This window comes from Aspergillus neoniger (assembly GCF_003184625.1).
Source record: "Aspergillus neoniger CBS 115656 unplaced genomic scaffold BO87scaffold_22, whole genome shotgun sequence".
Classification (NCBI taxonomy): domain Eukaryota; kingdom Fungi; phylum Ascomycota; class Eurotiomycetes; order Eurotiales; family Aspergillaceae; genus Aspergillus; species Aspergillus neoniger.
Genome location: NW_020291150.1, coordinates 419,252 through 445,349, shown reverse-complemented (window position 1 = coordinate 445,349; position 26,098 = coordinate 419,252). Strand labels below are relative to the sequence as shown.

Sequence of the window (26,098 nt, the reverse complement as noted above, 5' to 3'; positions counted from 1 at the left end):
GGGTTCATTTTGAGAGGTTCAAGCAGATATTCTGTATACAAATAGAAAGCATCTCGTAGCGCTGGTCTTGGAGGGAGGTTTGTGCTGCAGATCTTCCAAGAATTCAGAAGCTATTCTTTAGATGTGCTTATAGAGATGAAAACTCAGTTGCTTGATACTAATGACCGGGGCTCAAGGTCCGCTGTAAATTCCATCAGATCTGGATCAAAGGGTGTTGAATATTTCAGCGGTAGAACTACTTTTAGTCTTGTCGGGACAATACTAGAGCCTAAGGCTGCGGAGACGGATAGGCCTATCAATGCATTATCGCATTTTGCCGGGCGGTGAAACTTGCGAGCCCTGCACGTGATGACTCAACCGCGAGGCCGAAAGTGGGTTTTTCGAATTGTGCTTTGTGATCCCCAATAGTGGCAGTCTTCATTCCAACCTCACAACTCCCTCACATCCTTTCGGGCACTCTTACGCCGGTATTATCTCGAGGCCACCTTGTCTCGGATACCTTATTGATTTCCAGCCTTCCATCAACTCTTGAACAGTTCCGAAGCTTTGCCTAGCAAAAGGCGCAACCCCGCCGAAAATGTCGTTGACAAATTGCCGTTTCTACGAGGAGAAGTATCCGGAGGTTGACAGCTATGTCATGGTCAACGTGAAGCAGGTATGCATTGCTACAGGTCATTTGGTTCTTTTCGGGGTTCAAGATCGCCGTCTAACACTCGTCTCTCAACCCCTCACAGATCGCCGAAATGGGCGCATACGTTAAGCTCCTCGAGTATGACAACATCGACGGCATGATTCTGCTCTCCGAATTGTCGCGCAGACGTATCCGCAGTATCCAGAAGCTCATTCGTATCGGCCGCAACGAGGTCGTCATCGTGCTTCGTGTGGACAAGGAGAAGGGCAAGTCCGAGTCCTCTGGATGACAACATTAGCATCAACTTACTAACCCGTTTATTCAACGTCTTTAGGTTATATCGATCTTTCCAAGCGTCGAGTTTCTCCCGAAGATGTTGTCAAGTGTGAGGAAAGATACAACAAGAGCAAGGCAGTCCACTCCATCATGCGCCACGTTGCCGAGGCCACTCAGACCCCTCTTGAGACCCTATACCAGCAGATCGGATGGCCCCTGAACCGCAAATATGGACACTCCCACGATGCGTTCAAGATCTCCATCACGTAAGGACCACTGGACTCAAGACTCTCACGAATCATTGTACTCATATCATCACAGGAACCCCGACGTGTGGAACGAGGTTGAATTCCCTAACGAGAACGTGAAGAAGGAGTTGACGCACTACATCAGCAAGAGACTTACTCCTCACCCGACCAAGGTCCGTGCCGATATTGAGGTTACTTGCTTCGGTTACGACGGCATCGATGCGGTCAAGGAGGCCCTGCGCACCGCCGAGGCCCACAACACCGCCGAGACCCAGATCAAGGTTAAACTGGTTGCCCCGCCACTTTACGTCTTGACCAGCCAGTGCTTGGACAAGGCCATTGGTATTCAGATGCTCGAGGAGGCCATTCAAAGGATTGAGGCCAAGATCAAGGAGTCTGGCGGTGGTTGCATTGTCAAGATGGCTCCCAAGGCTGTTACTGAGCACGATGATGCTGCCCTTCAGGAGCTCATGGAGAAGCGTGAGCGTGAGAACATGGAAGTCAGCGGTGACGAGAGCATGTCCGAGAGCGATGAGGGCGTTCCTGAGTAAACTGCCCGCGGCGAGCTTAGCGACAGCGTGTGAAGCTTGAGAGTTCGCTTCGGCGGCGACATGAGAAACAAGCAGAGCGCTTCACGAACTGGTGTTGTGGGGTTATCGCAGACTGAAGATTGAAGGCGATCATATAAGTGTGTCGGGTAGGGTGTGGAAAAAAAGTTCAATAGAGTTTCTGGACATGACACGATTTATGAGACGCAAGTACGGTTTAATGTGCGATGTGCGACGGGTGAAATCGAGATCATCGGCGGGGTATGAAGACGATCGGAAGGGCCTCATCCCATCCAGAGGCCTTTCTTTCCCATAAGGTGATAATGACATGCACATTGTCCCTTGTATTGTTGATCAGTGGATGTTGCTTGACTCTCTGTTGGTGAGTGGCTTTGGCCCAACAGGAGCCCTCTCTTTCTGATGTACATAAGCTTCTTTGATCAACGAACGGTTCAACCCCAGTGGCCGCTTCAGACACTGATGTATAAGCTCTTCTCTTCCGGATTAATTGCAAGGAGCAGGTCGATCATTTCGCTCTGCTGCTCAGTAACACTCGTATCCTGACCGCTTGTATGATCTGAACCTTGAAGATGGCTCCTTCATTGGTGGTTTGGGTGAGCGGCTAAGAAGTGGGGCGCGCGGCCTGGCTGAAAGACTTACATTAACTAAGTAGACCGTAGCTCTGGAGTCTCCCTCCTGAGTCCTCCCTCAGCGCCTGTGAAAATCTGACCGTTTCTATTATTCTACCAACTGATCTCTTCCTCTGGGCCATTCAAAATGGGCCACTGGCGAGATATCTTCAACACCGACGCGGGGCGGACCCGCCACCGCCTGCATATGGAACAACACCGATGTACGTCATCTGATTGCGGAGCCGCTCTACAACATGCTCTCGGCTAACAGGGTTCATAGTGCTTCCTGCCTTTACAGATGACCAGGTCTCTTCTACCCTACCCTCTAAGGAGGTGACAAAAGTCGCTCTTCGTCTGAAGTACCAGCTGGAGCAAGTCATCCCTTGCGAGCTAGATGAGAGTGATATTGTCAGTCCGAATAGTCGGGTTATCACAAGGAATGTGATTCATACAGCCCGTCTAGCGGGAGGCGAAGACCTGCAGGCCTGCGTTCCATTCTGTCTCCTCGTTTGTCTGCGTTGGTTCAAGCTTCAGGCTCAGGAAGAGCTCTGGGATTCGGATTTACATGAGCGCAGAGCCCTTGCTTGTGAGGTCATAGCGAAGAGAATGTAATACACCCTCCTGTAGCATGATTTTGGAGACTTTGCTGATCCAGCTTATATAGCATTGAAACGGAGGAAGATCAGGACAATCTACTCATTAATGTTCTCCTTAAGCGGTACTCCATTTTCATTGATGGTGGAGAGGCCATGCCGGCTAATGTCATCGAGCGCGCTGTTGATCTACATGCTTTGAGGGTCATTGGCTCCTCGGGTTATCAAAAGTGTATCAGATACCTGTGGAATGGATGGTTCTGCCAGCAAGAGGGCAATCCAACCAATTTCGTTCCCTACCTGGAGAGGGACAACACAAGTTTTGCGGTTCATTTCCACCCAGATCGGATGAGGACGCCTCTATATCAGAACATTTGCCAGATTTTCTTCTCTCTCGTTTATCTCGGACTCTACACCCAGGTTATCAACACAGTAAATCCCACCGGTGACCTAGATGCCGTGGAGGGGATCCTCTATGTGATGACCCTTGCCTTCATCTGCGACGAAGTTTCCAAACTCTGGAAAGTCGGCTGGCACTACTTGGACTTCTGGAATGCCTTCAACTCTACGCTCTACGCAATCCTCGCCGTGTCTTTCTTTCTGCGCGTGGCCGCCTTGGCGCATTCTCAATCTGTTCACGATGCGGAAAGACAAAGTCTGAACGAACTGAGCTACAATTTTCTGGCATTTGCGGGGCCGATGTTCTGGATGCGTATGATGCTCTATCTCGATTCCTTCCGATTTTTCGGTGCCATGTTTGTGGTCTTGAGAGTCATGATGAAGGAAAGCTTGATCTTCTTCGCCCTTCTCTTCGTCGTTCTTGCAGGCTTTTTCCAGGCATTCATCGGCATGGCTCAAGTGGATGATGATACCCCCATTGTGAGAGGCATTGTGCAAGGAATGGCGAACAGCGTCATGCAGAGCCCAGAATTCAGCACGTTTGAGGACTTTGCCTTTCCATTTGGAATTATCCTCTACTACGTTTTCAACTTTGTTGTAATGACAAGTGGGTATTCCTCGAGTTTAATGTTTGGTTGCACAGCTAATTGAATCCACTCCAGTTCTGCTGAACATTCTCATTGCACTCTACAACAGTGCTTACGAGGATATCTCGGGAAATGCTATTGATGAGTACATGGCCATCTTCGCTCAGAAGACCATGCAGTTCGTTCGCGCACCGGATGAGAATGTCTTTATACCTCGTATGTTTAACGCACTATTTCTGATAGCTACGACTAACGCCTAAACTAGCCTTCAATCTGTTGGAGATCATCTTCTTAGTGCTCCCGTTTGAGTGGTGGCTACCAAGGCAATACTATGCCAAGCTCAACGATGTCATCATGGGCGTTATATACTCACCCATCCTCGTTATCACAGCGTTCTTCGAAGTGCGTGACGCAAGACGCATCAGGTGGAACCGTCGGCGCGGTGAAGAGGACGACGACGACGTGCAGGAATGGGAACACGCTGCCGAGGAAGTCGACTTTGATCTCGATGATAGCTGGACCCAGACCGTACGGGAATCCACCCCAAATATTCAAGTGGATGGCACCACCTTGGAGGTTATGCGGCTGAAGGAGCAGGTTATTTCGCTGACCGAGACAGTCAGAGTTTTGGCCGAGGAGAAGGCTGGAAGGAGTATGATGATGGGGGAGTCAAGCTCAACCATTGTGGATCCAGAATGAGCGTCCGTTTAGGGAGGGCCAGTTGTTTTCTGGTTCTTGGTATTTATGATTTATACGCTTCGCCAAGTATTGTGCATTGTTGACAGTGATCTTCCTTTTGGTATTTTGCTCGACTTCATATTTAGGTATGTATATCAATGCTTACATCTACGTATCATGAGCACCAGGATTCATAACTGTCGTATGTCGACGCCGACATAAGGTGTGGCTTCCAAAAGTGATTAATAGAATAAGATTCATCATAGCGGACCTATCTCCAGTTCATAGATAGTAGTCCTATATTATTAACATATGGTAATGGGTAATAAAAGAAAACTGATGAAGGGGAAAATGAGAAAAGAGAGATCCCAGGAGAATCCTGAAGTAGACATGTGGGAACAAAAAAGAAAGCCCAACGCGGGGCTCGAACCCGCAGCCTTGAGATTAAGAGTCTCACGCTCTACCGATTGAGCTAGCCGGGCAAAGGGAAAGAGGAAGTTGAACAGCCCAACGCGGGGCTCGAACCCGCAGCCTTGAGATTAAGAGTCTCACGCTCTACCGATTGAGCTAGCCGGGCTAGTTCGGTGAAAGACAGCAGCTCTGTATGCTACATATTCCAACAACAAACTATGCTGACCCAGCTGCCACTCCAGGGATAGATACCCTTCGGTTTGAAGTATATATTTCTAAACGCCATGGTATTGTTGCTGGTACTTCTCTTCATCCTAATATCCGTACAGGCAATATTTATACTCACCATTTTTTCCCCCGCTTATGCACTCACCCTGTAAGTACAGCTGATAGTGCACGTGGAAAATACAGTCGCAGGGTGGTTCTGTGACATGCGTACTTGCATGTGCTGCTGTTGCAGCCGCTACTTGATGTATCATGTCGGAATAGGGTTTTCTGTACTTCACTCTCCCTTGCGCGCCATCTACAAGATCACACCACGTAGCTTCTAATACACTACTGCAAATTATTCTGACTGCTACGAACCTCTCCATTCTATCACATCTTCCTTACTAGAAATCCGGTTATATAGACTTCTTATATATCTGTACTTTACCTCCAGTATTCCACCCCAAGTAGGTTAGGATTATATAAAAATCTGCTTGATTATATCATGTAAGTATATATAAAGGGAGCAGTGAATATGAAAAGTACAGTAACTGCTTCTCACAGATATTTAGCTAGTAGTTCCATATTATCATAGCCAAAACTTGCAAGTTTCAAGGGTATCTACAAACACAATCATGGGCTTAGTTTCAGGTCAGGATGAAAGCTATCTAGTCTAGAGTAAGGAATACCCACATCTTTGGGTATTTTTATCGATGTCTGGCAAGGTGGAGAGAGTTCCATTGGCTTGAAAATACTGCTATTAATGGAATTGGATGATATATCCAATCTAGGGAGGAAAGGTATCATATTAAGTTAAAAACATACTAAAGTCTTATATCTCCTTAGTATCTTGCATGTCACGGACAATCTGGTAGATCTGCTTAACATAGGCCTGGGTGCGGTCATCGCCCTCCAAGCTGGCGCCCATCTTGTTCATTGCATATGCAATACACATCTTTCGATCTAGGTCCATGATGAGGATAGACCCTCCCCAACCTTCCCAGTAAGCCACGCGCCCATCAGTGACCAAGTCGTAGGAGTTGCCCGAGGTGGGAAGAGCCCAGCCCAGTCCCCAGGACATTCGCTTGCCCATGACCGAATCGACAGCATCGACCTGTGGCTCCAGGATGCGATTGATAGTCTCGGGGGAGAGGAATCGCTTTCCGTCAAGCTGACCTCCGTTGACGACCATGGAGCCGATGCGAGCCATAGCGCGAGCGTTGGAGAAGCCATTGGTACCGCCCAGTTCAGTGCGACGCAGCGGCGCACCTGGTCCGTTGACAGCTTGGGGCGGGATGGGGCTTCCCATAGTGGTGCGCATCATAATGCTGGCCGGGTCCAATCCCTCGAGTGAAAGCATCTGCGGCTGCGGTACCATCTCAGCAACACGGGCGGGGTCCCCTTCCTCATCGGCGGGGAGTACACCTAGACGATAGTCGGCCCCCAACGGCTCGGCAATTTCAGACTGGACGAAGGCCCCTAGCGACTGGCCGGTGATGCGGCGCACCAGCTCGCCTACCAGCACGCCTTGTGTGGCCGGGTGATACCCCAGGTGGCTACCGGGCGGGGACCACCACGGTTGCTGCGCTGCCAGCTTGGCCGTTGCCACGGGGGTGTCGCAGATCTCCTCCAGCGTGATGGGCAGCTCCCAAGCCGGCAGGCCCGCCGTGTGGCTCAGGACATGCTTGACAAGGATGGTTTCCTTGCCATTGGCAGCAAATTCGGGCCAATAGCGCGCCACAGGCGCTGAAGGGTCCAGCAGGCCCCTGTCAATCAGCATGTTTGCTGCCAGGTTGGTGATGACTTTGGAGCTGGAGAAAATGCACGTGACGGTGTTAGCAGTCCAGGGCTGCGTGCGCGCAGCGTCCGCATATCCGCCCCAGAGATCGACCACCGTTTCGTTGCCGACGGTCACGCTGAGGCTGAAGCCTAGCTCCTCCCCGGCTTGCAGATTCTCAGTCAGGGTATTGCGGAGAGGCGAGAAGGGAGGGGCGCAGTGGCCCTGAATAAGAGGAAGGAGAGACATCTGCTGTAGTATTGGTAGATAACTTTTCTTCTTGTAGTGTGGATGTGAGATGGGTGGACAACACTTGGATCAAATAAAGTAAAATAAACTGCGAACCGAGGAATGATTACTAGACCAAAGGATTAGTATTGAGACCCTGGGTGAGATTCAATTTCGCGGCCCACTTGTACTTAGCCCCTCTTCACTGCATCGGAGAGTTGACTGTTAGGTGATGCTTATTACTAGTGATTCTTGGTGGTTTGGGGGCGGATACAGAGGGCATACATAGGGTTCGTATTGTTCGTACGAGTGGTATTGAATTGTATTGTATTTGGGCTAGCGGAAGGAACCGCCGCAGAGATCTATTTTGACTGGTAGATAAATACTATATCATATCACCACCCCACTGCATTAGGTCTATTAGGCTATTAGCATCATATGGTGATTACAAGGTAACCTATCTATCTCTCAGTCATTTTCGCTACTCCGGCACAAGCGCCCATCACTGGCGACCTCCCAATCATCACTGCCTACCAGGGCGGTGCCATAGAACACCCCCTCGGGGTCGTATCGGCGTTTAACCTGCTTTAGCGAGGCATAATTGCCCCCAAAGAATTGTGTCTGGAAGTCCTTCTGCTGGAAGTCGCCCTCGTTTAGGTATGCCCCACTGTTGTTCGCCAGACCCGTCACCTGCGTCAGCAGCGGATCGTAATGGTTTGTGATCAGCGTCTCGTTTGCGACGTTGGTGGCATAGCTCTGCGTAAAGTCCCAGTCGGCTGTTAATTCGATCCAGGTAATGGCCTTGCGCCAGCCGGGGAAGACCGCGTTGGGTACATCGCCACCACGCGATACGTCTGTGCCCACGCCAATAATTCGGAATGCCCGGTTGGAGCTGATCTCGCGCAGCGCCGCCGTCAGGGCGCGGTTGGAGTCCGCCGACATTAGCACCTCGCGTGGAATCAGCCGGCCGCCCTGGACCTGTGCATTGGTGTAGGAGCCATCGGGTAAGGGGCCAAAGAAGGTGTCGAAGAAGGTGTAGTAATTATCAAAGGAGTTCACCGAAATCGTGTAGTTGACGGCTAGCCGCTGCAGCTGGGCCACAAATGGCTGCATGAAGCCGTTTACCTCGCTTGCGTTGTAGCCCGGAAATGTCGCCGGCATAAGATACAGGCTGCCGTCCATGATCACATAGGCGGTGGCTGCTCCCTTTGCGATCCACGCAGGCATTGCCGTGTGAAAGGCAGTGACAGCCTCCCAGAAAGCATCGCTGGAGTTGGTCTGTGTCACCGTCACGCTGGCCCCTGTCACGATCCCATCGGCGTGGGTTTTGACTGTCATGGAAAGGACCACCGCGTAGGTGCCCCCACCGCCCCCAGAGAGGGCCCAGTAGAGATCAGGGTAGTCAGTTGGCGTGGCGACGACGTGCCGTCCGTCTGCCAGGACCACCTCCCATTCCAGCACCTGGTCCGCGCTCAGTCCGTACAGGGTGGAAAGCATCGAGTGTCCGCCGCCTTGCGTATATCCTCCTGCCAGTCCCACCGTGGAGCACGTTCCACCAACCACACGAAGGCCTGCCTTGTGAGCTGCTGCATAGGCATCAAAACCTTGCACTCCCGCCCCCATCTTCATGGCCTTCCCAGTGTAGCGTGGGTGGTGATAGTCCAGGATAGAAATGTTCTTCATGTGATGAGTCCACAGACCAAGGGAACCTTTACCAGATGATCGACCCAAAAGACTATTGGCATGGAGTTAATGTCCGTCACACATTCAAATCAGAAGGGAAGAACCTACTCATGACCGGTGTTCTTGATGACCAGCCGGATGTTATGCTCGCGAGCAAACGTAACCCCGGCCGCTGCATCAGCGGCACCGCGGACATCGATGGTATAGTCCGGGTAGTTACCCAAAAGGCAGGGACTGGTTTTGGAGGTAAAGGGATCACAACTCTGATTTTGAAAATAAGGATTGCTGAAAGAGGAGGAGGAATTTGCGTGCAGCTCCGGATAGATCCACTCCGCCGCCAAGTACGCGCACTGGGCAGCATCATAATGTGGTTCATGACAAGGCGCCCCCAAAGGAACCGTCGCGCTGAGTCGGCCGCCCACAGTGGTATTCAACTGGTGCCAGTCCGCAGCCGATGGCCATTCGGAGTCGCCCGGGAGGTAGCGACATGTCGAAGACCCCTGAACTAGAGCGGGAATGGCTTGACTGAAGGGCAACAAAGCCAGCCCAGCCGAAGTGGCTAGCCAATGAAGGGAACGGACCATGGCAGTAGGAGGAGGGCTTGGGGGTAGAGGAAGGATGCTGCTTTGACAGAGGTTTGCTTCTCATGACTCTGTATTTATGTGGTTTCAGCGATACTATCAACCCTAGCACTACTACTAATTGCCGAGTCCAAGCCGTGTTCCTGCCTCTTGTCAATGACAATCAACCTGGAGCCACTTGACATGTTGACCAATTGTTTCGCGGTATATTGAGTACTACTACCATATGACCGGCCACTGCTGATGATACTGATGATACTGATGATACTGATAATACTGATGATACTGACGATACTGATAGTACAAATAATACCAAAAATACCAAAAATACTGACAATACTGGGGATTCTCAAGGCTGCAGACCCTGACCCTACTAGCGTATGGGGGCGAAAATGACGTGCAATGTAGGGCGGGTGTCAAGCCGGCATCGCTAGTCCCAGCCCCGAGGCGCAGGCCGCCGCGACCAGACAGGCGTACCGGAATGCAGGCATCTCTAATCTCAATGACACAAGTTATGTCGAGTGTCATGGCACGGGCACCCGCGCGGGTGACCCGATTGAAGTCAACAGTGTAGCCTCTGTCTTTTGTGCCACCCGCACGGCAGAGCGGCCCCTACTCATCGGCTCGGTAAGTCCGGCTACAGCGTCTGTATTCGACAATGACTAACCGCTTGTGGTTGCTTAGATTAAAAGTAATGTCGGTCACTCAGAGCCAGCTGCAGGACTCTCTGGGTTAATAAAAACGATAATGAGCCTGGAAAAGCGCTGTATCCCCGGCAACCCTACTTTCGAGACACCCAACCCGGCTAGTAAGTTTGGCGGCGCTCTTTGAAATCAAACCCTTGGTTTTATTCTGGCAGTCGAATTTACTGCTTCGGGGTCCAGCTAACATCAAGTTCAGTTAACTTCGAGGCCCTCAAAACTCGTGCCTTTCAGCGAACGATCCAATGGCCGGATGTGCCGTTTCGCCGCGCCAGTGTCAACTCCTATGGATACGGCGGGTCCAATGTCCATGTCATCCTGGATGAGGCTAGTACGTCGGTGCCTCCATCAGAGGCCTAATTCAAATCGTCATACCTGACAGATGACGACGATTTGTTTGCGGATCAGGAGCAGGAAATCTTCCATCTGCTGGTATTTTCGGCCAACGACGAGGCCTCGCTGAAAGCAACGGTACAGCGCCTGCAGATGCACCTGGTCAGGCCGGAAGTACGAGTCTCATTACCGGACCTCGCCTACACCTTGTCGGAACGGCGGACTCGTCACTTCCACCGCGCATATCTCGTCTCTAATACCCCCACAGTCGATCAGCATGCCCTGATCTACGGTAAGCTACGGTCCAACGTCCCAAAAGTAGGCTTTATCTTCACCGGTCAGGGATCTCAATGGCCGCAGATGGGGAAGGCCCTGGTCGACACGTTCCCGTCTTCCCAACAACTGCTGCGGCACTTGGACGCAGTGCTACAGGCACTTCCCCATCCTCCCCAGTGGAGCTTGTATGGTATGTCTATTTTTTGTGCCTTGCAGAATGGCCCGGCTAGCGGGTCATCCAGAGCTAGGAGTCGCTTTATATGGCCAGACTAACCCTTCCTAGATGAGTTGACATGTCCCCGATCATCGGATCATGTGCGCCAACCAGAGCTCTCTCAACCACTGGTGACAGCCCTTCAATTGCTGATTATTGATCTTCTCAACACTTGGTGCGTCCAACCCGCCAGTGTGGTTGGTCACTCGTCCGACGAGATTGCTGCTGCCGTCGCGGCTGGCTTGCTGGAACCTGAAGACGCAATCGTGTTGTGGCCTGGGCTTTTGCAGCGAACGACGAGCCTGAATCAGGGTACGCATCTGCCCGTCGCTCAAGGTGGACATCTGCGGCTTCCAGTGCAAACGCATGAAGGTATGCTGCCTTTCAGGGGACTCGGGGCTAGCGTCGAGTTTGTGGTACCACAAGCCCGTGACCTTAAGCAGTAGCCGTTTACTAGCCGGGTCAAAGACCTGTATATTTGAATGGTAGTTGTGGGCTTCCTCGGGGCTGCCCACTCCAGAGAACTCAGCTGAGGCTGCTGCAACCGCAACTGGCACTGCCGCAACGTCCCGGGCGTTGATGAGAAGATCATCTACCACGGCAGGCACCAGAGCACCGCCCACGGCGCTGCGGATGCCCTGCCACAGCGAGGCAGCTCCGGACTGAAGGCAGCCATCGATCGCCACGGGGTGGATTGAGTAAGGTGACTGAGGGTAAGAAGACGGGGGCTCTGAAAAGGAAACCAAGCCTCGGTTGGTTCGCTGACCGGCCACGGCCTCGACCTCCAGTTGTGACTACAACGAAGGGCCAAACGAGTACCCGACATCCCGGAGGGCCTTGTACCAGGCTTGTGCGGGCATGGGGTATTCTAATGGCTTAATAGCCTCCCAAGGAGCATCTAAGATGGATGGCAGAAGAGGGTTAGAAATGCGACCGTCGAACATCAGATATAGATGTATATGTATATGTAAACAGGGAAAAATTCAGAAACAAACGAGTAAACATACCTTCATCGTAAGGAGTCTCTAGCATGATCATACCAGAGCAATGGCGGGTCGTGGTAGCGTCCTCATGTAGCGTTAATACAGTAAAATGGTGCCACGAATCCGCGCGTTCGTCTTCAGGGGTAAGGGTGAGCATGATGCGCTGGTCGGTGCCCTCCTCCAGGACCATCGCTTTCATGAAGGTGACATTGCGAAGCCGGTACGCCACGTTATGAACCTGCAAGTTTTGGTCGATGAACCCTCGCGATTGACCCATCTGGAAGGCTGCCTCGACCGCCATGGCAATGTAGCCCGCTGCCGGGAAAAGCACCTGACCCCCGATTCGGTGGTCCAACAACCAAGTAAGCTCAGGCAAGCGCAGTAGCTTCTTCCACACCGGGGCCGTCCATGGGGTCCCTAAGACCTTGCCACCGAGCAGATCGTGGTTTGGGTATCGGCGGAAGCGCCAATCCCGGCTGGCCTGGCTTTCCCACCAGTACTTAGTTGCATGGTTCCACATATAGTTCGGGAGATCAACAAGAACCGCAGGTTTGCTGTCGCGGGCACTTTTGGCCCGGGCTGTGGCATTGACTTGATTGATATTGATCGGGCCGTCGGCCAGGAAGAGCTGTCCAGCCACGTCGAACAATGCAGTTGGCTCGAAAGCATTTCGTCTGCAGGCGGCGTGGTAATCAATGCCAGCACCATTTGATGGCAATGATTTGAGGATCTGCTTGACGGGTCCAGCCAGGGCCCCGCTGGGTCCTACTTCGATGAGGAAATCCAAAGGATCCGCATCGGTCAGCATGGCTTCTACTGCCACGCTGAAGCGCACTGGTAACTTCATACTCGCTTCCCAATACAAGTTGTCCACCATACCCTGCATCACGCACCCTGTGACGGATGAAAAGAACTTAGCACCGCGGCGCCGCGGCGAAGCTGGAGACGACGAATCAGCCTCCCTAGCATCTAGCAAGCTTTTGTAGTGGGCTGCAATGTCAGCCATGAAGGGAGAATGGTACGGCAGGTCTACCTGCAGCAGACGCGCAAAATGGCCGTGCTCATGGAGCAGGTGGCCCACGGTCTCAAGAGCTGAAACGTGGCCTGATAGAGTCACGCTTTGCGGAGAGTTGATACAGGCCAGAGCAACGGCCCCAGAGTGACGCTCGAGTATCTGCTGTAGAAGAGGGCTTGTATCGCTTAGACCCGCCGCCAGCATCCCCAGCTTCGGTCGCAAGTCATCCTGCAGATCTACAGCGGCTTTACCGCGGTAATATGCAATCTGGACCGAGCAGCATGATCGTCGAAACCCTGGCGCCGCGCGGCGGCGTGCCCGCCAAGGAACTCGATAACCCATCGAGCAACGTGTACCGCAACTATGCGATCAGCAAAACGGGCAACTGGTTCCTGACGGATCGGTTTGCTAAGAAGTTCGCTGCTGCAGCCGGCAAAGACGAAAAGGCTGTGGTTAGCGTAACGGTCAACCCGGCCAACGCGTACACCGGCATTTATGACGATGCGCCCAAGCTGGTGGTGTGGATGTGCAAGCCCATCTTCTACACGGCTCCGGAGGGTGCCAACTCGCTGCTGTGGGCGGGTTGCAGTTCAGAGGTCACGGCTGCGGATAGCGGCAGGTATATTATTCCGTTTGGCCGGTGGCATCCCTGTCCCCGAGGGGATCTGGTTGAGGAAATGAGCAAGGGCGATGATGGCAATGCGGTAGGATTGGAGAAGTGGTGTGAGCGTGTAACAGCAGATTTCCGGTAATCTTGGCGCTATGATTGATACCCTCAGGTACACCCCGGGAGAAGGTGGATAACCATCCTTGTAGGGGCTTACTTCCTTACACCTTGGCTTCTTTCTTCTCGTTTAATTAATGAATGTTATCTTTTGAAATGACTTTCCGGTCACTGCTGTACTCAGCTCTCATAGTAGTCTGATAAGTCACTTGATGCGACTTAGGATGACTGAGGTCTCACTTCAGCAGCAATTGATATATATTTCTGGTGAGCTGCGCTGCAAGCCAACTGCTCGCCAATCACATCGTCTACAACCATAGCACCATGAGTTCATATTTATACCAGTAGTGAGAAGTCCTATTATGGGCCAAAATGTTTGGTAATACACATACTACTACTATCAGTCGTTACGAAATAGGTGACAGGTCCAAGCTTGCCGGGCTACTACTTCAATCAGCAGACGGCGAAATCGCTTTGCCTACCAGCTCATTACTCTAAGGAATATGTAGCATACTACAAAAACAACCACTCACCGAACTAGCCCGGCTAGCTCAATCGGTAGAGCGTGAGACTCTTAATCTCAAGGCTGCGGGTTCGAGCCCCGCGTTGGGCTGTTCAACTTCCTCTTTCCCTTTGCCCGGCTAGCTCAATCGGTAGAGCGTGAGACTCTTAATCTCAAGGCTGCGGGTTCGAGCCCCGCGTTGGGCTTTCTTTTTTACATTTTTACCTTTGTGATATTTGAATGGATCGACTCGATTAGGTATCTCAGCAGTAACCAGATGGAAAGATACATATCTAGTCTTTTTGTTCGAGCAACCTGGGGTCTGCATGCAGGCGGAAATCGAAATTTTTGTTGGTGACGGACGGCCTGGGAACATGCGAGAAGCATTTTACGCCTGCTACCTACTACCCTGCTAAACCAGAAATGAGATGCCCACCTACCATGTGCAGTCCAATAGAAGCCAGTCCAGACATCACTTGATTAGACTTGACCAATAAAACTTACGAAATTCGAACTGGATCTCGTCGTAAAGCTATAAATTTAACAGTACCGTGTCCTAATGAGATGAGGGAGCCATACAGGTTCGAAAAATATGCGGATTTTTCTGTTAACCCTGTTATCAGTTATCTAACTCTCGACCTAAGGACGAGACCGTGAGTCAAACATCATTTCTTCTATGACTCGCCCTGTCTATTACCCAGTGTATACCCTAGATACACAACCTCTATACAATACCATACTGTTAAAAGGCCTTAACTCGCAGGCACTACATTGTCCCCAATATTGCTTATGAATACTCCCTCAACACCTTGATCTGAACCCGATTCAGTCCAGGCTCCGTCTGCCAGAGAAATTTATCCCTGACTGGAGTTACGTTACGCTCCGTCGTATCATAGAGTCTCATCTCAAACCTTCGCAGGAGTGCCCCAAGCACCATATACAACCATGCCCAAGCCATACTGCGCCCCATTAGCTTCGGCCTGCCTCTGTAGATGCCTTCCGGTGGCAACTTACCTCTGGCCCACACACCCCAAGGTCCCTTTGGAAAATGGAACTAGGTACCGCTCCAACTTTCGCAAGTCCTCTGGCTCCAGAAGCCAGCGCTCGGGGATATATTGTAACGGCTCGGGGAAAAGTATTGAATCACGGAGAATAAAAAAGGTGGTCATGCTCACGGGAACCTAACATAACCATTTAGCTATGATTAGAGCACTGGAGGGGAGAGAAAATCTTGGCTTACTCCGCGTGGGATTTCGTATCCATGGAAATGCAATTCCTCATCCGGTGCGACACGTGGAAGACGTGTGCTGACGAGAGAGGATAATCGAAGTCCTTCCTTCAACACGGCAGTCTGATGCTGGGTTAGCCGTTTCACCTTGGGGTTGTATCGTTCCAAGGAGAGAGCCATACAAAATAAGGCAACTGTTCCAAAGCTATAAGTCCTGGCTCCATTGTCGCATCTGGCCAAGCAGCACACAACTCAGAGCGAAGCTTCTTATGCACCTCTGGATCTCACAGAATGTAATATAAAGTCAAAACCAATGCTCTTCCTGGCGCATCGATACCGGCTTGTACCAAGAAAATCGCATCATCAGTCAGGCGGGCGAGCCTTTTCTCATCCTCAGGTACTTTCTCGTTATTCAGGATTGCAGGATAGATTGGCTTGGGCTTCTCGCTGCACCCCGTACCACGTCCCAGTATGGCCTTGCGAACCATACTTTGAACTTCCTGGATTCCCATTAGCTTTAGAATCTCAAATACCCACCCGAAAGCCACTTGCCATTTCCTGGGCATAGACCCTAGCAAAATCAGCATCCATAAGTAATGCTGGCCAAGGGCAGAAGTGCACCAGCTTGCAAAGCCAGGGGAAATGTCTTGTCTTCTGAGAAAGCTCAAAGATAGAATGCGCTTTTGACTTGCAAGCCACATCCAGCTCGGCCTCACCTAAATAGTGAAAGCCATTCTGTTTCCCAAAAGCATATTGCGATATAGTATCACTCGTAAAACAAGAAAACGTAGTATAGAGCTCTAAACTATGGTACCCCGCTTGCGCTTTGCGAAAATGACGACACAAAGCCTGGATATTTTCCCGAATAAGCGGTTGCACATCCAGGATTGCCTGCCTTCTGAAAAACTGTGCCAACACGCTTCGTCGGGAGCGATGCAACGCGTGTCCATTGGTTGAGAAGATTGAATCAGGCCATCCCGCAAACGAGAACCAGCTGTCCTTGTTTCGCTTTCGCGTCACTCCTGCGTACAGCGTGTTGTAGTTGTCCGGGTCTTTCACGTGAAGTTCCCACGGCTTGATGCGCACAATCGGACCATATGTCTGATGCAGACGCTCGATGTGCGAGGAAAATTGACCATCGCGAACAACATCATAGTAAGTTTCATAGAGCCCCGTCGCAGCGGCCAACCGAGGACCAGGGAATTTAGCTAAGGGGCTGAGGTAGAGTCGATAGAAAGCAAGTCCGAAGATGAAGACGACGATGAAAGCCGCCAATAAGCATATATAAATTCTTAGGATGCTGAGGTCCATGTTCACCATGTCGTGTCACTCCAGCGATAATAACGGCTGTGCGATGTTCATCATGTCGGTGGTTCTTTAAACACTGGGTTTGTAGCGACCGGTCGGAAGAAGTAATAAAGGATGGCAAATCTTTTGTCAATTGCTTTTTACCTCTTGAAAATAGCAATTATCTTTTCAAAATAGCGGTGTATTGTGCAGAGAAAGAGGGCACCTCAGTGATTGGGTCGGTCATTCTGGAGAAAAAGAAAAAAGAGCGCAGCTGAACTCGTTCTGAAGTGCGCAACGGACCAGCTGATGCGTAGGATGTTGTCAAACGCCCTTATCGGTGATCATATTTCTTTTGCTGTTGAATAGAGCCCCATATTTGAGATTAGATTTGAAAATCCTCGGAATAAATGATCTTAGCGACAACAAGTAATCAGATACCACGTGAAACCTAATCTCTTATCTATACTAATGGCGAGGAATGAATAGAAAACATCACCACCTCAGGCTCATACGCACCCGCATCCACGCACTGGCGCAGAATTCACCAGGAGGAGCATTGAGCTTGATCGGGTGCCCAATAATCAGTCAGACACATGTCTTATTTGTCATTTATGTAAGACTGTATTGGTCGCGGAGTTATTATACTTTGGAAAGAGCGGTGGGCTGGCGGGCATTGCGAATACATACAGGCGTCATGCCTGCCAGCACGGCAAGGGAGTGAATACTGACCGAGAACGATGGATATGAGCAAATACTTTGTGATTGCTCAGTGGGAAATATCTTATAAAGCTTCATGCACCCTGCCACAAAAACCAGTCCAAAGAACCAAGTATCCTGCACCATCAAAATCGCTTTCCCTTCTTTACTCTACGACATGGCATCCAGCGATACTGCTAGCAATTCTCCGGGCTGGACAACCGTCGACCCGCATGAATTCCGCGAGAGTTCAGAAGATCAATGGACTCACGAGGCTCCCCCTCTCATCGCCATCGTCGGAATGGCTGCACGGCTGCCTGGTGGCATTTCATCCCCCGAAGACTTTTGGCAATTTATGATTGACAAGAGATGCGCATCCGCTCCAGTTCCTGCGGGGAGATACAACGTGGACGCCTTCCACGGGACTCCTGGCGTGGATACACAATCGGTAATTGCCAAGCACGGCTTTTTTCTTGACGGCGACTATCTGGGAAAAGTTGATACTTCCTTTTTCCATAACAATCGATACGAGCATGGGTTTGTAGACCCCCAACAGACTATTCTATCGGAAGTGGTTTGGGAGTGCATGGAGAGCGGCGGACAAGTCAATTGGCAAGGCAAGGAAATTGGATGTTTTGTAGGCACCTTTGGGGAGGACTGGCTAGATCTCACAGCGAAGGACACCCAAAACCTGAACCCGCTCCACGTCGTAGGAACTGGGGACTATGCGGTATCCAACAGAGTATCATTCGAATACGACCTCAAGGGCCCGTGCATGACTTGTCGAACTGCTTGCTCATCCTCGCTTGTGGCTCTCCACGAGGCATGTCAGGCAATTGCTCTCGGCGACTGCCCTTCAGCGATAGTTGGAGGTTCCAGCCTGATATACACTCCCACAATGACGACCAATATGTCACAGGCCGGGGCATTGTCTCCTGATGGGATCTGTAAAACATTCGATGCGGAAGCCAACGGTTACGCCAGAGCGGAGGGAGTATGCGCCTTGTATATAAAGAAGCTAGACGATGCCATCCGTGACAAAGATCCAGTCCGTGGCGTCATACGAGCGGTTGCGACATATTTTGATGGCCGAACAAACCACATCACGGTCCCATCATCGGCCGGACAAGAGGCGCTGATCCGGAAGGCCTACCGAAAGGCCCATCTCGAAAATCTTGCAGAGACCGCATTTGTTGAATGTCACGGCACGGCCACCCGGGTGGGGGATGTCGTTGAAACCACTGCCGTGGCCGATGCCTTCGGACGCCATCCCATGATTATCGGAGGGGTAAGCTTGTAACAAACCTGCGAATGACCAGTTGTTAATATTACATTGCAGGTGAAATCGAACATTGGTCACACCGAGGGCGCAGCGGGTCTCGCAGGCCTGATTAAAGCAGTGCTTGCTCTGGAGCACAGACAAATTCCTCCCAACGTCAACTTTTCGACACCAAATCCAAACAGTACGATTCCTTCTATTTGTTCGCACTATATTTAGTTGCTTACCCCCATTAGTTCTGTTTGACGAAGCAGGTTTGACGGTACCTGTTGATGTTCTCCCCTGGCCAGCCGACCGCAAAGAACGAGTCAGTGTCAACTGCTTCGGGGTTGGTGGTACCAATGCCCATGTAGGTCACCTTACGCACCTGGAAGGAACCAAAGGCTCACAGAATAGGTCATTGTGGATTCAGCCGCATCGATGATGCCCCCAAAGGCAATAGCGGCATTGGGGACGAACAACAATAGTCTGCGACTCTTGCCATTGTCAGCTAGTGGCCCTAAGTCCCTTGATCAGCGGGCGATGGACATAAAAGAATACATTTCCCGTCATCATGAGGCAGTGCCCGATCTGGCTTATACCCTCTATGCAAAGCGAGAGCATCTTCGTCACAGGGCATTCGCAGTTACCGGTGGAGAAGTTCCACTTGATTCTATTGAATTCACCAAAGCCGACAATACAAAGAATGGATCAAAAATCGTGACATTTGTTTTCCCTGGCCAGGGAGCTCAGTGGGCAGGAATGGGTGCGGAGTTGATGAAAAACTTTACGTCCTTCAGGAAGGACGTAGAATACATGGACCGGGTACTGCAGAGTCTGCCCAACGCACCCACGTGGAGGATGCACGGTATAGGCCCCAATGTTCCGAAATTTGCGTGGCGGTTCCACTGACAATTGACAGCGCCATCCTGAAGAGGAGTTGGTTAAAATAGACCCCGAGAGTGACATTAACCGACCCGATATAGCACAGCCTCTGTGCACTGCGGTTCAAATCAGTTTGGTAAATCTTCTCAAATCATGGGGAATCACCCCAGACAAAGTCATAGGTCATTCCAGTGGAGAGTTCGCAGCGGCCTATGCAGCCAACGCCTTGTCCATGGCCACGGCAATCATATTGGCCTATACTCGCGGGTTAATTGCCAATATGGCTCCCGAGGGAGGCATGTTCGCAGTGGCGGTTGGCAGAGACAGTATCAGTCAATATCTGGGCGACGCAGTGGAATTGGCATGCGAAAATAGCCCGAACAGCGTCACCCTTGCTGGGAGCCGTGATCAGCTGGAATGTGTAGCAACTCGAATCCAAAATGAACAGCCGGACACTCTTACGAAAATGCTACCGGTTGAGCGGGCGTATCACTCCGGTGAGTCATATAAAACATACGCAGTCAGATTCCCTGCTAAATGGGTTTCCAGGATTTATGGCTTCCGTGGGTGCCGAGTACGAAGAGCTCTCAAGGCATCACCTAGTCAGCCATCCCGAGGAAATGACCCCAATGTACTCAACGGTAACTGGAACAGTAATCACACAGCCTAGTGAGCTTGATGCGGCGTATTGACGACGAAGCTTGGAATCCCCCGTCTTGTTCTCCTCTGCTTTTCAGAACTTAGCCACATCCACGCAGAGCAAACACCAGGTCGTGATAGAGATAGGGTCTAACTCAGCACTCCGGGGGCCAATCCAGCAAATACTCCGCTCAGTCAGCATGAGCTTTACATACTGTGCGACAATGAGAAGCAACGAAAGTAACCTGTCTCGCATCCTCTCTGTCGCTGGAACAGCTTATGTCAACCACCTACCTGTTGATCTTCTCGCTGTCAATGGTGGGTATCAGGGCGAAATACTCACTGACCTTCCTCCCTATTCATGGCAGCGCGAAGAAATCCCCTGGGCGGAAACTCGCATCAGTAAACAATGGCGCCTGCGCCAATTCCCCCGTCATGAGCTTCTCGGAGCGCCATGCCTGGAATCCAATGACTTCGAGCCTGCATGGCGAAATATCCTGAAGGGTGAGGAGGTTCCCTGGATTAACCACCATCGCATGATGGGCCTTGTCGTATTTCCAGCCGTTGGATACGTGGCATTGGCATCGGAAGCCATACGCCAAATAACTGGCCAAACTACCTGCACAATAGAGCAGGTTCTGCTCATGGAAGCCCTCGTTCGAGATGAGGATGAAATTGAAATAATGACAACGCTACGAAAGATGACATTGAATGCTACTATGGACTCGGACTGGTATGAGTTCACGGTATGTTCTTACAATGGTCAAGGATGGACTAAGCATTGCTCTGGGAAGGTGAGAGGAAGCACAGACCAGCCCCTTCCGTCTAACAAGATTTCAGAGCCATTCACCAGACATATTTCATCGTACCAATGGTACCGCAGATGCGAGAAAAAAGGCCTTGAATATGGGTCCCGGTTCGAAGGACTGCAAGGTATTACTGCAAGTCCACTAACGAATGCAGCTCGTGGGCGGTTGGAGGATGACCGCGAACTCCATGACAGCTATTACGCAATACACCCAACAATTGTGGATCAGTGTCTTCAAGTAATGCTGGTTGCCAGTGACAAGGGGGCCTCGCACTATCCTGACAAGGCGGGCATGCCGTTGTATATCGACCGGGTGTACCTGGCCCCAGGAAGCAGCTCAATGCTCGTCGAGGCGACGACGACTGATTCAACAAAAGAAAGTTTAAGTGGATACTACAAAGTAGTTTCTGAGTCAACGGGTGACATCGTTCTGGAAATGAAGGGACTGCGCTTATTGCCTATACCGGAAGCTGGCCAAGAAACGAAAGGATCGTAGTTTGCAACACATATCCAATGGAAGCCGGATATTAGGTTCCTGCCGGCGGCCCAACAAGTACCATCGCCCATTGACATAAGCCAACAGAAGACTCAATCTCTGGCCATAGCCGGATTTCTCTTAATATTCGAGATGATAGATGCTCTGGGATCTCAGACTTCGCTACCCTCTCACTTGGAGAATTACAGAAAACTCAGTATGGACATAGGCAGGAAAGTATTCCAGGGAGAATATGACCATATTCCAGGTGTCAAGCAGATTAAGAACATGGATAAGGATCAACGCAAGGCCCTGTTCAAATCCTTGCAGGGCCAATATCCCGATGCTAGGGTTGAACGATGCTATAGCGACGCTTGGGCGTATGCCAGTGAGCATCCGGACCAGCTGATAAGCGGAAGCATCTTTCAAGACACCACGCTCTTAGAGACCATCAGGGGGATTGTTGAGTGGGGCCTTGAGCTTTACGACTGGAACAGATTCCTTGGTCCTCTTGCCCACGCGAATCCTCATCTGCGCGTCTTGGAGGTTGGAGCTGGGGCTGGTTCGGCAACAGCCACAATTCTGGAAAGCTTGACTACTGATCACGGTGATCGTCTCTTTAGTCAATTTATGGTAACCGACAGCGTACCTGGGCTGGTCAAGCAATTGGAAGAGCGTTTTGAAAGTGTACCAAAAGTGGAGTACAAAACACTGGATATCTCAAAGAGTGTGACAGACCAGGGCTTCACAGAGAATTGTTACGATCTAGTGATTGCGTGCAATGTCCTATGTGAGACACCTGTTCTTAGCGAGTCATTGGCGCAGATCCGCTCTCTACTTGTGCCTGGGGGGCGGTTGCTCTTGTACGAGCCCTGCTCCGAAATCCCACATGTTGATGCCATCATGGGAATTCTTCCAGGCTATTGGTTGGGCATGGGCGACTACCGGGGGGACAAGCCTCACGTTTCTGTGGAGCGCTGGGAAGAGGAATTTTGCCGGGCAGGTTTTTCTGGGCTCGACGGTGTCCGTTACAATGCACCGGCGCCACTCCACTGGCAGGCACTGATGCTAACAACAAACCCCGTGATCAAACCTCCACGCGAATCTATCAACCTGCTTTGCAGATCAGAGACAAGGTCTCACTCTTGGATACAGAGTCTGGCGGGTTGCCTGTCCTCCGACGGATATGACGTGTGTTGGTGCACTTTTGGAGAAGAGCTCCCCACTGAAGATGTTATCGCATTACTCGATTTTAAAAGCCCATTCCTAGATGACATGTCCCAATCTACCTACAATACGATTCAGGGCTGGATGTCCTCAGTGAAGCGTCTCCTCTGGGTGACTCATTCGATGCAGATGGAATGCAAGGACCCTCGGTTTTGCCTCATCCTGGGCCTCACGCGCACATTGCGATGTGAGTTGAATGTTGATATTGGCACGTGTGAGATTGACTCATTTGACGAGACCGCAACTCCTATGGTGATTCAAGCGTACAAGCAGCTGGGTAAGCCAATTCCGGGAAAGTCAGTCCGCGATTTCGAGTTCATACTACATCGGGGCGCAGGCCATACCGGTCGTGCAGCCCTCACCAAGGTCGTAGATCACCTCCATGCCACGGAAAAGCCAAATTCGTATCTGTTAGATATCCAAACTATCGGAGATTTGAGCTCTCTTGGATGGAAACCCATTCCTAGGGAAGAGGTCGGTCCACAAGACGTCGAAGTCAAGGCCAGTTATTTGGCGCTCAACTTCAAAGACCTTATGATGTCTCTGGGTGTTGTGGAACGAACTAAGACAATGGATTTCTGCTTCGAGGGAAGCGGTTTTGTGACTCGCGTGGGATCAGAGGTGACAACATTCCGAGTCGGTGATCCAGTCGTCGTTTTTGACCCGCAACCGACGAAGACCCTGGCAGTCTTTCCGGCTGATCGGGTGATCCCCGCTCCCAAGCGTCTCACGTTGGCAGAAGCTGCCGCCACTCCAAGTGCTTATTTGACGGCTATATATACACTGATAGGTATTGGAAAGCTGCAGAAGGATCAGTCTGTCTTGATTCATTCCGCGTGTGGTGCAGTCGGACTGGCGGCAGTGCATATCTGCCAGAGCATCGGCGCCGAGGTATGTCAACACATTTACCCCCCGTATGCTATGCTCTAATAATAAGGGGAATAGGTGTTTGCTTCGGTTGGTAGCGACGAAAAAGTCGAGTATCTGATGAAGACATTTGGGATTCCACGCTCGCACATCTTCGATTCACATAGTGTTTCATTTCTCTCTGGGATCATGCGGGAAACCAATAGCAGGGGCGTCGATCTGGTGCTCAATTCGCTAGCTGGGGAGCTTCTGCGAGCGTCATGGAAATGTGTTGCTCAATTCGGCAAATTGATCGAGATTGGGAAAAAAGACATCTTGGGTCATGGCATGCTTGACCTTAATGGCTTTCAAGGGTGTCGTTCATACTGTGGCTTCGACTTGTATAGTGTGGCCTATGACGATGCTGCAACAGCGAGGTGGTATGTTGTACCTGCTCAATACTCAAAGTGTTCCAGAAACTAAATGTCTTACCAGGGCCCTTGAAACAGCTATCAAGAAGTTAGATGAAACAGCGCACAGACCTCTGCACACACTTTTCCAAGTGGACCAGGTTGAAGAAGCCATGCGACAGATGCAGAAGGGGCAGCACATTGGAAAATTCGTGCTTGAAATGCCGGACGATGAGAGCAAATATCAATTACTTCCCGCACAGGCCCGGTTCAGTTTCTCGCCGACGTCCTCGTACCTGCTTGTTGGTGGCTTGAGAGGCATTGGCCGGGCTGTCGTCCGATGGATGGTGGAGCATGGAGCTCGCGACTTCGTATTCCTTTCTCAATCTGCCGGATCCCGTGAAGAGGATCAGTTGTTTGCTCAAGAGCTTGAAAGTCAAGGATGCCGCGTGGTGATGGTGGCCGGAAGTGTAACAGATGCGGACACCGTTCAGCGCGCTATTCAAAACAACGGACGTCTAATCTCCGGTGTTATTCAGATGTCAGCTGTCCTGAAGGTAACCAGAGCTATCCCAAACCCTACAGATTGTAGAGCGTTAACTCAGTACGCAGGATCAACTATTCGACAAGATGTCATACGAAGAGTGGACCACAAGTCTAGCAACCAAGGTCCAAGGGACTTGGAACCTTCACAGTGCTCTTAAGAACCGATCCCTAGATTTCTTCATTGTATTCAGCTCCGCAGTCAGCATAATTGGAAACCCGGGACAGGCCAATTACGCCGCTGCGAATTCCTTCTTAGATGGGTTTGTTCAGTATCGTCGAGGACTAGGCCTACCTGCTTCGCTAGTCAGTCTTGGGCCAGTCGATGAAATGGGTCTTATGTCACAACAGCCGGAGCTTCTGTCTAAAGCACGTCAAGCATCCCACCACATGATGGGGGAAGGAGATGTGCTGAAGGCATTCCAGCTGGCTCTTCTCTCGGCAACAGATGGTTTGTCCCCTACGCGTCCGGCAATAGTGGTCTCTGGACTTTCTCCGGCCGTTATGACGGGTGATCCATGGCTCCGACAGGATGCGCGGTTTTCCACTCTTCCAACAGGGACCGTCGCATCGACCACCGGGGATATTGACGACGAGCAATTGCAGCGGCAACTTCTGTCATTTCGAGACGACCCCACACCCCTAATTGACGGCACATGTGAGGCCTTAATCATCGAAAAACTCGGCGAGCAGATCGCTACGCATAATGGGTTGACCGAGGAGATGGGCCTAGACCAATACGGTAGTCTTGAGGTAGATTCCCTGATGGGTTTGCAGATTAAACATTGGCTGCGCCGTAAGGTGGAGGTAGAGGTCCCGCTCGGGGACATCATCAAGGCGAGAACGGTTGGCAACATCGCCAAGTTGGTTACAGAGACTCTTCGTACAAGATATGGGGCGAAGGAGGAAGATGGCGCCACGGCTTAGGGAGCCCGCCGAAGATGAAGTATATGTGAGACTCGGATGAGAATTTTCGTATCATAATGAGTGTAAACAAAAAAGAGCAAACTGACTAAGTTCATGAGGATAGTGCAACTACTTAGCCCATGAGCCCATCTACACTCAGAAATCTTGTAGTCTAGAGAATAATAAGTCAATGCTAGGCCTGTCTATAGTATTTTGATGGAGATCTCCGACGCTCGTATAAGATAATCTTGCTCTTAATTGACCTACTCCCTCTAGCTTTGCACTCTGCGTGCCCATCGTTCGTGGAGTCAAGTTTGCTTTTTACAATTAGAAATTAGAGCCAGTCTTTCTGAACCACCTAATTAGAATGGCGAGAGAAAAGGGATGGGACATGGGAGGGAAGTTGAAGGAGTGGAAGAGGGAGAGAGAAGGGAGGAAAGAAGAGGGGGAGGGGGGGGGTTTATAGTCTTTCCAGTTACTGGATTGGAAAGACCCAGCTAAGACAATCTAGAAAGACGCATATACCTGGAAGGCCTTCAACAAATCGCCATTCCTCAGAAAATTAACAATCAGTAAATGTACCGGGACCTCAAGATCGGTCTCTAAACCAAATTCGGGGATTGGATTATCTACATGCGTTCATTCATCAGACGAAGCATC

The 26,098-nt window shown here is 50.9% G+C and overlaps 9 protein-coding genes and 4 non-coding genes across 13 annotated transcripts; 7 read left to right on the top strand and 6 right to left on the bottom strand.

Moving 5' to 3' along the window:
- Window positions 1-577: 577 nt before the first annotated feature.
- On the top strand, window positions 578-1,706 carry BO87DRAFT_398308 (translation initiation factor eIF2 subunit alpha; the record flags this gene model as incomplete). The annotated part of the gene is made up of 4 exons (XM_025625366.1): window positions 578-655; window positions 735-897; window positions 966-1,173; window positions 1,229-1,706. 4 exons carry the CDS (start codon window positions 578-580, stop codon window positions 1,704-1,706), a joined length of 927 nt encoding a protein of 308 aa, XP_025478351.1.
- A 614-nt stretch (window positions 1,707-2,320) lies between these two features.
- Window positions 2,321-4,820, top strand: yvc1 (putative potassium ion channel Yvc1). The gene is made up of 5 exons (XM_025621619.1): window positions 2,321-2,556; window positions 2,616-2,943; window positions 3,000-3,934; window positions 3,990-4,130; window positions 4,180-4,820. Exons 1-5 carry the CDS (start codon window positions 2,481-2,483, stop codon window positions 4,611-4,613), a joined length of 1,914 nt encoding a protein of 637 aa, XP_025478350.1. The 5' UTR covers window positions 2,321-2,480; the 3' UTR covers window positions 4,614-4,820.
- Window positions 4,821-5,001: 181 nt separating this feature from the next.
- On the bottom strand, window positions 5,002-5,074 carry BO87DRAFT_t164. Its single transcript has one exon. It is a non-coding gene; the product is annotated as a tRNA-Lys (tRNA).
- Window positions 5,075-5,096: 22 nt separating this feature from the next.
- On the bottom strand, window positions 5,097-5,169 carry BO87DRAFT_t163. Its single transcript has one exon. It is a non-coding gene; the product is annotated as a tRNA-Lys (tRNA).
- An 834-nt stretch (window positions 5,170-6,003) lies between these two features.
- BO87DRAFT_377933 (serine hydrolase domain-containing protein) lies at window positions 6,004-7,393 on the bottom strand. The gene has a single exon (XM_025623680.1). The coding sequence runs from the start codon at window positions 7,234-7,236 to the stop codon at window positions 6,043-6,045; it is 1,194 nt and encodes a 397-aa protein (XP_025478349.1). The 5' UTR covers window positions 7,237-7,393; the 3' UTR covers window positions 6,004-6,042.
- A 230-nt stretch (window positions 7,394-7,623) lies between these two features.
- On the bottom strand, window positions 7,624-9,504 carry BO87DRAFT_460335 (FAD-dependent oxidoreductase). The gene is made up of 2 exons (XM_025629010.1): window positions 9,007-9,504; window positions 7,624-8,950 (listed from the first exon to the last, which is right to left on the bottom strand). The coding sequence occupies exons 1-2, from the start codon at window positions 9,480-9,482 to the stop codon at window positions 7,684-7,686; spliced, it is 1,743 nt and encodes a 580-aa protein (XP_025478348.1). The 5' UTR covers window positions 9,483-9,504; the 3' UTR covers window positions 7,624-7,683.
- A 131-nt stretch (window positions 9,505-9,635) lies between these two features.
- Window positions 9,636-11,899, top strand: BO87DRAFT_460334 (thiolase-like protein; the record flags this gene model as incomplete). Its single annotated transcript, XM_025629009.1, has 6 exons — window positions 9,636-9,683; window positions 9,888-10,106; window positions 10,164-10,287; window positions 10,380-10,511; window positions 10,563-10,979; window positions 11,073-11,899. 6 exons carry the CDS (start codon window positions 9,636-9,638, stop codon window positions 11,447-11,449), a joined length of 1,317 nt encoding a protein of 438 aa, XP_025478347.1. The 3' UTR covers window positions 11,450-11,899.
- On the bottom strand, window positions 11,798-13,205 carry BO87DRAFT_427423 (uncharacterized protein; the record flags this gene model as incomplete). Its single annotated transcript, XM_025627404.1, has 2 exons — window positions 11,798-11,901; window positions 12,011-13,205. The coding sequence occupies 2 exons, from the start codon at window positions 13,203-13,205 to the stop codon at window positions 11,798-11,800; spliced, it is 1,299 nt and encodes a 432-aa protein (XP_025478346.1).
- Window positions 13,206-13,282: 77 nt separating this feature from the next.
- On the top strand, window positions 13,283-13,753 carry BO87DRAFT_439799 (uncharacterized protein; the record flags this gene model as incomplete). Its single annotated transcript, XM_025627940.1, has 1 exon — window positions 13,283-13,753. The coding sequence occupies one exon, from the start codon at window positions 13,283-13,285 to the stop codon at window positions 13,751-13,753; it is 471 nt and encodes a 156-aa protein (XP_025478345.1).
- A 512-nt stretch (window positions 13,754-14,265) lies between these two features.
- BO87DRAFT_t166 lies at window positions 14,266-14,338 on the top strand. The gene has a single exon. It is a non-coding gene; the product is annotated as a tRNA-Lys (tRNA).
- Window positions 14,339-14,360: 22 nt separating this feature from the next.
- BO87DRAFT_t167 lies at window positions 14,361-14,433 on the top strand. The gene has a single exon. It is a non-coding gene; the product is annotated as a tRNA-Lys (tRNA).
- Window positions 14,434-14,962: 529 nt separating this feature from the next.
- On the bottom strand, window positions 14,963-16,775 carry BO87DRAFT_407927 (cytochrome P450; the record flags this gene model as incomplete). Its single annotated transcript, XM_025626112.1, has 6 exons — window positions 14,963-15,207; window positions 15,242-15,408; window positions 15,468-15,578; window positions 15,638-15,730; window positions 15,767-15,955; window positions 15,993-16,775. 6 exons carry the CDS (start codon window positions 16,773-16,775, stop codon window positions 15,015-15,017), a joined length of 1,536 nt encoding a protein of 511 aa, XP_025478344.1. The 3' UTR covers window positions 14,963-15,014.
- A 741-nt stretch (window positions 16,776-17,516) lies between these two features.
- On the top strand, window positions 17,517-25,642 carry BO87DRAFT_439783 (uncharacterized protein). Its single transcript, XM_025627939.1, has 11 exons — window positions 17,517-18,729; window positions 18,781-18,904; window positions 18,957-19,069; window positions 19,117-19,567; window positions 19,635-20,081; window positions 20,134-20,253; window positions 20,329-21,523; window positions 21,563-23,624; window positions 23,679-24,019; window positions 24,075-24,546; window positions 24,602-25,642. The coding sequence occupies exons 1-11, from the start codon at window positions 17,539-17,541 to the stop codon at window positions 25,457-25,459; spliced, it is 7,374 nt and encodes a 2,457-aa protein (XP_025478343.1). The 5' UTR covers window positions 17,517-17,538; the 3' UTR covers window positions 25,460-25,642.
- The last annotated feature ends 456 nt before the right edge of the window (window positions 25,643-26,098 follow it).

What these genes read in the sequence shown, in the direction of transcription:
- BO87DRAFT_377933 (XM_025623680.1), bottom strand. Translation starts at nt 7,236, where the DNA reads ATGTCTCTCCTTCCTCTTATTCAGGGCCACTGCGCCCCTCCCTTCTCG.
- yvc1 (XM_025621619.1), top strand. Translation starts at nt 2,481, where the DNA reads ATGGGCCACTGGCGAGATATCTTCAACACCGACGCGGGGCGGACCCGC. An exon ending in GCATATGGAACAACACCGAT is followed by an intron (nt 2,557 to 2,615) that starts GTACGTCATCTG and finishes CAGGGTTCATAG; the next exon opens with TGCTTCCTGCCTTTACAGAT. An exon ending in GAGGTCATAGCGAAGAGAAT is followed by an intron (nt 2,944 to 2,999) that starts GTAATACACCCT and finishes CAGCTTATATAG; the next exon opens with CATTGAAACGGAGGAAGATC.
- BO87DRAFT_460335 (XM_025629010.1), bottom strand. Translation starts at nt 9,482, where the DNA reads ATGGTCCGTTCCCTTCATTGGCTAGCCACTTCGGCTGGGCTGGCTTTG. An exon ending in ATCAAGAACACCGGTCATGA is followed by an intron (nt 8,951 to 9,006) that starts GTAGGTTCTTCC and finishes CCATGCCAATAG; the next exon opens with TCTTTTGGGTCGATCATCTG.
- BO87DRAFT_439783 (XM_025627939.1), top strand. Translation starts at nt 17,539, where the DNA reads ATGCACCCTGCCACAAAAACCAGTCCAAAGAACCAAGTATCCTGCACC. An exon ending in TTCGACACCAAATCCAAACA is followed by an intron (nt 18,905 to 18,956) that starts GTACGATTCCTT and finishes TACCCCCATTAG; the next exon opens with TTCTGTTTGACGAAGCAGGT. An exon ending in TTGGTGGTACCAATGCCCAT is followed by an intron (nt 19,070 to 19,116) that starts GTAGGTCACCTT and finishes CTCACAGAATAG; the next exon opens with GTCATTGTGGATTCAGCCGC.